Below are 9,310 nucleotides of genomic sequence, written 5' to 3' on the forward strand. Positions count from 1 at the left end.
ATTATTATTATTATTATTATTATTATTATTAAATGAGGACTAATATATTTATTTTTCAAAAATAATCTAACTACAAAAAATAATTACTCAGCCCAAATAACGCAAGTCTATATCCATTTATTTGTTTCTTGTTATCTCCCCAATCTCTTTTATTATATTCCAATCAGTAATAACATAAGCCCACTATTTAACAAAAAACTATTGGAGTCAACACCCAAAAATCCAATAACTTAATTGTCACTATATCACAATTACTGCTAATCTAATCTTGCATTAATCAACATCAGGCTGGCCTACAACATCTGCACTACCTGAGTCTCTAGCTGAATATATCTCTTCTAACCAAGACCACTCTAACACGTGTCTCCATTAGAGGATATCTACCTCCTTTTCTCACATGCTGAAAAAATTTACCATCCTCACCATAGCACTGCCCTTATATTATTAGTCTATTATATAATTCGGTGCTTGTTTCATTAATGTAATATATTAATGTGTAGTTTTATTATTTTAATAAAAGTTTTAATTTATAAAAAATATTAGTTTATTATATATAATCAATATTAAATATCATTATTTTTTTATCAGAATAATGTCTTTTTCAGATTCAAAGTTAAATGTTCTTTTTAACTCTATTATTTTCAATAAATACATAATTGTTGAGAATCACATTCCAAAACTCCCTCGTTGGATGTATGTCAAGATTTTGAATAAGAATGCAAATGTTAGCGGTAGAAACAAAAATTAAGAATGCAATTTTTGTGATAGAGTGTTTACAAAATCATATTCAAGAGTTAAAGCACATTTATTAAAAATAGCAAGAAGTTAAATTGATGCATGTAAGAAGGTGAATGCAAATTATATAATAGAATTAAAGAAGATTGATGAACAAACTACAAGAACATATGATCAGTCTCATGTCTTACTGCCTTCTAAAAATAGGCAAGTTGAAGGTTGTGGTAAGCTTAGAGAAGAGGGATTGAATCTATACTTTTCTTTTTAAGTTAATGTCATGACCTTTTAAATCAAATTTTTAATTCTGATTCTGTTTGTACTTAGCAGCAAAAATTTATGAGACAATTTATTTTTGTCTCATGAATATCAGAAAACAGAACACAGCAGAGAAGAGAAAAGCTAACACCAGCATATATCCTGGTTCGGTTGCATTGTGCTATGAAACCTACGTCCAGTATCCTCCACAACAATGGAGAAATTTCCACTATAGTTAAAAGTATTACATACACCAATTTCACACTCAAGTTCTAACCTAACTTGACATTGGCTATGCTAACACCTAACTATTCACTCTTAGTGCTAACCCAACTAAGAAAGAAATACCTTACAGGTACAAGATACAAGACACTTAACCAATATAAAGAAATCAGAAAATAACTCTAGGCTTTTCTCTCAAGTGTATCACTTAGCCTTTTTTCACTCATGGGTTTTACTTGAGCTTTCTCACAATGCCTTTTCTCACAAGAATTTACAGAAAGATAAACATAGAAAAGTACATCACAATCTGTAAAACATGAAGGATATTGACTTCATTAGCAGCCTCTTTGCTATGTGCAAAACCAGATATGCAAACTTCAGACACAGTTCTTCAATATTGGCCGAATACTTCTTTGAAAGAAAGCATTATCCAAGTAGAGGAACTTCACAGAACACAACTCACCAAACTCTGATTTTCTCTCCTTACCTTCTGAATGAGCAGCAAGCTTCTTTTATCTCCTTGCATGTTGCTGGGTTCACCTTCCTAGGTCAACTTCTTGAGCGTTGAGCTTTACCAACCCAACCGATCACATTTTTTCAAGTAATCTTCAAATTAGAAACTTTGCTTCTGACTTCTCTATCTTGACCGAAAGCCATAAAGCAGCAACCATAAGAGTCTTCTAATGGTCAACCGAATCTGAGCCATTAAGAAGCTACTTGGTCCCCAAGAATCACTTGTGACCGTAGATACACAGCAGATTAGGGCAGAGAGTAACTTTCCCTTGTATGCCATTTTTGCACTTGCAGAGAGTTGGAAAGAGGAGAAGAAGATCTGATGCATGTAAACGGAAATTGGTTACCTTTAACCTTTACCTAAGCTTGATTTGGTTTGAAATGGATGATTAGACTTCTGCCTTTCAAACTTAATCTCTCTCTTTCTTTCTTCTTCTGTGAATGGCGTGTGGAAAAAGCTCTTTCTCTTTCTTCTGTGATTTGACTGAGACAAAGAAGTGTACGTTGCTTTTGGTTGAAGCACATGGAAAGAGTTTGAACTGAGTGAAGTACTAGGGCTTGGGTCGAATCACTTCATTTTGCCCGTTTTGATTTTTCCAGCCTTGTTTCCTTATGGGCTTCGTTTATATTATTGACCCACCAGCCTTGCTATATTATTTTTCATTCCAATTGGACTGCTAAACTAATTTTGACCTGCAACATATTTATAAATAGTTAGTAACATACAATTATTAATTAATCAACACTAATTATTTATCTTGCCCAATAATATTTGTCATCACTAATTTAATTAGTTAATTTCTTAACTCAACACAAGTTATTCCTCTCCCAAATACTACTAGTACTATCTTTGACTTAATAGAAAAAAAAAGAGTTAGTTCTTTGAAAAAAGCTTCTAATAATGATGAAAGAGCTCATCTTGCAAGAATTATTTACTATATGGGTTTTTACACTTTTGCTGCAAGTCATGCAATACCTAGCTATTTACCTCCTGAATATAATACTTTGAGAACAATATTATTACAAAAAGAAAAGGAGAATCTTGAAAAAATGCTTCAACCAATAAAAAATTTATGGAGCTCAAAAGGAGTTATAATTGTTGCTAATGGGTGGACGGATATGCAAAGAAGATCTTTAGCTAATGTTATAGCCATAAGTAAGGGAGGTCATATTTTTTTAAAAGCTGTTGATGAATCTCTGGAACGAAATAAAGATCGATTCTACATGGCTCGCTTATTCAAGGAAGTAATCAAGGAGGTTGGAGTTCAAAATGTGGTCCAAATCATAACTGACAATACTTCGGTATGCAAAGGTATTGGGTCACTTATTGAACAAAATTATAATCACATTTTTTGGACTTCATGTATGGTGCATACATTAGACTTGGCCTTAAAAAATATATGTGCTGCAAAGAATTCTTAAGTTACCTATGATTAATGTCATTAGATCACAGAGGTATGTGATGATGTCGTCTTCATAAAAGACTTCATCATAAACTACTCAATAAATTGGCAATCTTTAATGTGTATGTTCCACTAAAGCGTCTTTCTATTGTTGAGACAAGGTTTGCATCAACAATTGTAATGTTAAAAAGGTTCAAATTCAGCAAGCAAGCTTTGCAGAAAATGTTAATCAATCAAGAATGGAATACTTATTTATAGTGGAATAAAATTGATTATATAATCAATTTCATAAATCCAATATATGAAGTTATTCAAATTTGTGATATAGACTCTCCAACTTTTCACTTAGTATATGATATGTGAGATACTACAATAGACAAAGTAAAAAAAATAATCTATAGACATGAAGGGAAGAGATAAGATGAACATTCCTCCTTTTATGAAGTGGTTTATTCTATATTAATTGACAGAAGAACAAAGAGTAGTACTTCATTTCATTTCATGGCTCATTTTTCGAATCCAAGGTAAATTTATATTTATTAAAATAATTATTTAAATTTTGTTATTATAATTTATAATTATTATGTTTTATATAATATATATTTATTTTATTTTGCATAGGTATTATAGTCCACAGTTACTTCAAAAAATTTCAAATAGAGTTGCTTCTCATCAAGATGAAGAAATTTTTATGGAGAAAAACAAGTGTCTAAAAAGATATTTTTCTGATATTAAAGATAGAAAGAAGGTTGTTCGAATTTTCTTAACTCCCTATGTTTGGAGGAGTATTTTCTAGTTTTGACTCAATTACAGATAGATGGGAGTTAGACCCACAATATTGTTGGTCTAATTATGGATCTTCTGCTCCTCTTCTTCAAATGATTACATTGAAATTTTTTGTTCAACCTAGCTCTTCATCATGCTCTAAAAAAAATTGGAGCGTACTCATTCATTCATTCCAAGAGGAGAAACAAATTGAATCCTTCTAGAGTTGAAAATTTGGTATATATTCATACTAATTTTCAACTTTTATTTAAAAGGAGTGAAGACTACAAGAAAAGAGATATTAGCATGTGTGATGTAGTTGATGGTAATAGTTCAGATCTTAATAAAATTTTGTATTTATCTTTAGACGAACCAGACATGAAAGCTATGGTGTCTGCGGATGATGGACTTAGAGGAGAAGAAATTGATAAATTTTATGTTAGTGAGACCACAAAAGTAGNATTATAAAATTTTAAAATTTTTTATACAACTATATTTACTCTTATATTTATAATATGATATTTTATTATTTAATATATTATTTAAATTTTAATTCACAATGTATCTTAAACGTGTTGTATCCAATTTTTTTTAAAAAGAACGTGTCTGCATATTCGTGCTGTATCGCGCCCGTGTCACGTGTCGTATCCGTGCTTCCTAGAGCACAAGATAAATATACTCAATAATAGGATAAATAGAGTATTAAACATTAATGGCAAATTAAAAATTTTGCGGAATATAGATGGTAACTTAAATTGCAAAAATGTACTTGTAAACAAAGCGCTGTATTTGTATTTTTCATGATATTATAAGCGAATATCACGCGTTTAAACCACATACTTAATATTTTTTTCGTACTACTTGTATAAAATAAATGAAAACTTAATGTGAGTGATTTCGTATTAGAACTTTTTCAGGGGTTTGAACAAGTTTTCAAGCACTTATAAGGAGCCAACTTTTCACGTCACTTTAAAATGTAAATAGCAAGAAAAGTAAAGAGTTTAAGGTTTAAAAAGATGTGCAACCACGATATATTCTGATTCAATGTAACTTCTTCACTTACGTCTAATTTTTTCCACCAAGATACAGAGATTTTTAATATATCACCAAGTTCATAGGGTGCTTGATAAACCACTACAAAATAGAACACTTGATAAACACCTCATGATCACCACTTCGATTAAGCCACTCTACTTAGATACTCCTTCTCTAAGAACTCGATGTAATACCAATTTCAAGTGTTTCTCATTGAGTATTTAATGATCTTAGGTATCATCACTGACTATAGAGTTTAGCAAGTTTCATCACTTAGAGAAAACAACCTATAAGTTTCTCAATAATCAATAAAAAGATACAAAGTTCTTCTTTTACAATATATGATAGTGAGCTTAACAAATAATGAGATCTCTTCAAAGAGTAGATGGTTACAAATAAAGATCTATGAGTAATCTTAAGCTACCTCTCAAATATTGATGAAAAATATTTTGGAACTTATAAAATTTAATCACAATGAAAGTTTATAGTATAAGAGAATATTGTGCCCTGAAACAATAATTCAAGACTTCTATTTATATGTCTCTATGCACCCATATATGTTGCAAATACATAGAGAAGGAAAATGATTCAAAACACACGATTTTGGTAGGGTTTTGTGTTCCTAATGGTGTATATATAGAATCGATCTTTAAACTTAGCGATCGATCTTCTAGTTTAAATTTACTCAAAATTAGCTTCAGCATAACGTGAAGATCGATCCTCATTTAACATAGGAATCGATCCTTTAGACTTAATTTTCAGCAAATTTAAATTTCAAGTTATGGTATCTTGTGTATGATCGATACTCTCTCTCAATTTTGGATTTTTAAAATCATAAGATAAAAATTATTTTATTTTGATTAAAATATAATTTTAGCTTAAAAAATAAACTTGATTTATCTTTTTGACAAGTGAAAACTAAAGTTCTATAGAGAGATAAACTTAATTTATCCTTGACAAGTAAAAAATTAAAGTCCTACAACTAAACTTTACTTATTGGATTTTTCTTTGACATATTATCCTCATTTCATGCATAATTGATTTCTTGACAAGTTTATGATTGAGTTTGATGCAAGAATCCTCGTATAAAAATCTGATTTTATCCACCATAAAATGGTAAAAAAAAAATTTCGTTAAATCTTGGTCAAAACTTTTTTTTTTCAAAATCACTTATCAAACTTTTATATCATATAATATATGTCATACAATAATACTTTTTATTTACCATACAGTCAATCAAAAAATTATGTTGCAGTCGAATAAAATATTAAGTTTGTTACTCAAAAAATACTAGTTATCTCATAAACGATAAAAAAACATATGTTGCCATTTATCAAAACACATACGCATGCATATAATGACGATAAGAATAAGAGCATTGATTCAAGTTGTAAGAACCGGTAATTAAATCAGCTAGATTACTAGTTTACTAATTTATTGGTTTAATTAATAAATAATTAGTTAAACCAGTAAAATCAGTCTTATGTAAATAAAAAATATAAAATAATTAAAATTTAATAAATTTAAAATACATATCTTTAATATTTTAAGAATAACTAAATCTCAAATTTTAAAGACAACTAATATAAAGATAGACATAAAATTAGTTAGTACTACAACAATAGTATCTTAATTTGGCACAATAAGAATAACAATCCATAATATCATTAAATTTTAATACTAATATTAAAACAGATAACTTTAATCACAATACTAACAATGAAATAGATAAAGTAAATTAATAAATTTTTGGTAAAGTTTATATCTATTATATATCTCTAATTTTACAACCAAAATGTGACACATGCCACTCTCTCATTGCAATTGGAATCAAATATTTTCTTCCAAAATTAAAAAATTCTTCCATCCTCTTTACTAATTTTACAACCAAAAGGTGTCACATGTCACTCACTCATTGCAATTGGATCCCTCCAAAATTAAGGAATTCTCCTCTCTCCCTCACTAATTTTACAACCTAAAATGTGCCACATGTCACTCTCTCATTGTAGTTGAAATTAAATCTTTTCCTCCAAAATTAAAGAATTCTTGCCTCATCTTTACTAATTTTACAACTAAAATGTGGCACATGTCACTCCCTCATTACAATTGAAATCAAATCTTTCCCTCCAAATTTAAAGAGTTCTCCTCTCCTCCCTCTTTCTTTCTCTATTTCTCTCATTCCTTCAATCACTCTATCTATTTTATATATCATTATCAATATCAATGACTAATTACTAATTTGACAATCAAAATGTGCAACATGACATTTTTTAGTAGTATTAAAATTAAAAATGAAAAATTAAAATTAAAATATACCTATCTATCTATTGTATAATAGCCGTGGCTTATACAGCCACGCGTCAACCCCTCAATAACCCAGAATAAAAAAATCAAAACGGCATCTAACCTAAACGTTTCATTCATCCCCTTATGGTCTCCCTCAATTGTCTATCTAGGTTTCACTTCAAGGCATGCTGTCCTCTCTGTTTCTCTTTTGAAACCCTAAATCCCACCTTCCCCTTCATTCTCTCATACATAGCCAACTCACTCCCCCTGCTTCGGATAATCTCTGGCCATTCACGCTCTGTTTGTCGCTTTCCCTGTGTCTCAAATCCTCATTTTCCTAAGGTATATGTCTCCCTCCCAAACGCCGTATCTTCAAAAGGATTTTTGTCAGCCGGTGAGATGCCAGAGATGCTGAGAGACTGAGATCTCTGTTACAGGCTTTATGCGCTCACGAATGTCAACATGCTTGGTGAAGCATGCTGGGTCGAGGTCTCAACCACCACTCCCCTCGTGTAGGCATTCTCTCGATTTCATGGTTTGTCTGGTACTGGATTTTTAATATCTTTGATTTAGGGTTTCTTTGTGTTTTTGCTGTTTTTGATTTGTGGTTTGGTAGGTGTTTTCTTTCTCTATGGTTTGAGATGGTCTGAAGTTTATTATCATCAATGTTATGTTTTTTTTCTCTAGCAGCAGAGAAAGAAGAAGAACAACTCGAGCATGGCACAAAAGCTAGCGATGCCCAAAGCTCCCTTTCTCGCCCTAATCTCAAACCCTAGACCTCTTTCTAGAGCCGTCTATTTCCCTGTTATCAACCCTCCCAAGGTAACATAAAACAAACTCTACCTTACATTTCTGAAATTTCTTTGTTTACTTTCGAATTTGTGTGCTCAGGTGAGAGTGTTAAGCATTGAGTGCGCTCGAGTTGGCGGAGTGGAGATTCCAAACAACAAGAGAATCGAGTTCTCGCTACAGTACATCCATGGAATCGGAAGGAGCAGAGCTCGCAAGATTCTCTGTGATATAAGCATGGACAACAAGGTTACTAAGGATCTCAGCGAAGAGGATCTCATCACTCTTAGAGATGAAGTCTCCAAATACGTCATTGAAGGCGATTTGGTTAGTTTCCTTTCTCTTAGACCATTCAATTAATTAAGAAGAAAGTTTACTTTATTGATGTGTTTATTGATTTTCTCAGAGGAGGTTTAATGCGCTGAATATAAGGAGATTGAAGGAGATTCAATGTTACAGAGGATAGGTAGATAGGTACGTTTGTTGAAGAAGGCAAACGAAATCTCAGTGCTATGCGATGCCGAAGTCGCACTCATCATTTTCTCTACCAAAGGCAAGCTCTTCGAATATTCCAGCGATCCCTGGTTCGTACCTCTTCATTCTCCCTCTCTCTGATCCAATATCAGCTTTACTTAATTTCACTGCTCATAACTATACATAATATGGATCTTGATTAATTAGTGAAATTTTAATTTCTGTGTGGAGATTACTTAATTGAGAAAGCCACCGATTATGTGTTTTCATCTGTTTTACATTAAAAGTACTGTCCACATGAAGTAGTAGGAGTATATATGCTTTTACATTTCCTATTTCCTCTTATATATATGCTTTCTGTGTGTAACAAACTCTGCTTTATGCTTAATTAAATTTGATTAGCTTTCATATTCCTAATTAAGATAGTATTTTGTTGAACCAAATTGGGGTTGGGTGCTTATTAGAGAAGCTAATAAGACTAATAATTTGAATTTCCTCATATAGAGCTGAAGCTTGCCGAACTTCTTTATGAATAGGGATGGATCATATCATTGAGTATTTATTGAGAAAGAACAACAAGAATATGAAGGTAGAAGAGAAAATTGAACTATGAATGATTTCAAATTGTTAAGGTAGAAGAAAAACAGAAAAGTTATTGCTTATTAATGTGATGATTTTGTGGTTTGGAAGTGTTTAAGTAGCTGCTTCTCAAAGAGTATTTTTATAGAATACGGATTGAATCAAAATAAAGAAGCAAGAATAGAGTTGAGAGCAGTAGATGTGTGGATACTGACTGACAAGCCTTACTCTCATCAATCCATTCATTCGGTAAG

The 9,310-nt window shown here is 31.3% G+C and overlaps 1 protein-coding gene across 1 annotated transcript; it reads left to right on the top strand.

Moving 5' to 3' along the window:
* Positions 1-7,931: 7,931 nt before the first annotated feature.
* LOC107485392 (30S ribosomal protein S13, chloroplastic-like) lies at positions 7,932-8,694 on the top strand. Its single transcript, XM_052259834.1, has 3 exons — positions 7,932-8,036; positions 8,106-8,330; positions 8,410-8,694. Exons 1-3 carry the CDS (start codon positions 7,932-7,934, stop codon positions 8,467-8,469), a joined length of 390 nt encoding a protein of 129 aa, XP_052115794.1. The 3' UTR covers positions 8,470-8,694.
* Positions 8,695-9,310: the final 616 nt, after the last annotated feature.

This window comes from Arachis duranensis, chromosome 1 (assembly GCF_000817695.3).
Source record: "Arachis duranensis cultivar V14167 chromosome 1, aradu.V14167.gnm2.J7QH, whole genome shotgun sequence".
Classification (NCBI taxonomy): Eukaryota; Viridiplantae; Streptophyta; class Magnoliopsida; order Fabales; family Fabaceae; genus Arachis; species Arachis duranensis.

What these genes read in the sequence shown, in the direction of transcription:
- LOC107485392 (XM_052259834.1), top strand. Translation starts at nt 7,932, where the DNA reads ATGGCACAAAAGCTAGCGATGCCCAAAGCTCCCTTTCTCGCCCTAATC. An exon ending in CTGTTATCAACCCTCCCAAG is followed by an intron (nt 8,037 to 8,105) that starts GTAACATAAAAC and finishes TTGTGTGCTCAG; the next exon opens with GTGAGAGTGTTAAGCATTGA. An exon ending in ACGTCATTGAAGGCGATTTG is followed by an intron (nt 8,331 to 8,409) that starts GTTAGTTTCCTT and finishes TGATTTTCTCAG; the next exon opens with AGGAGGTTTAATGCGCTGAA.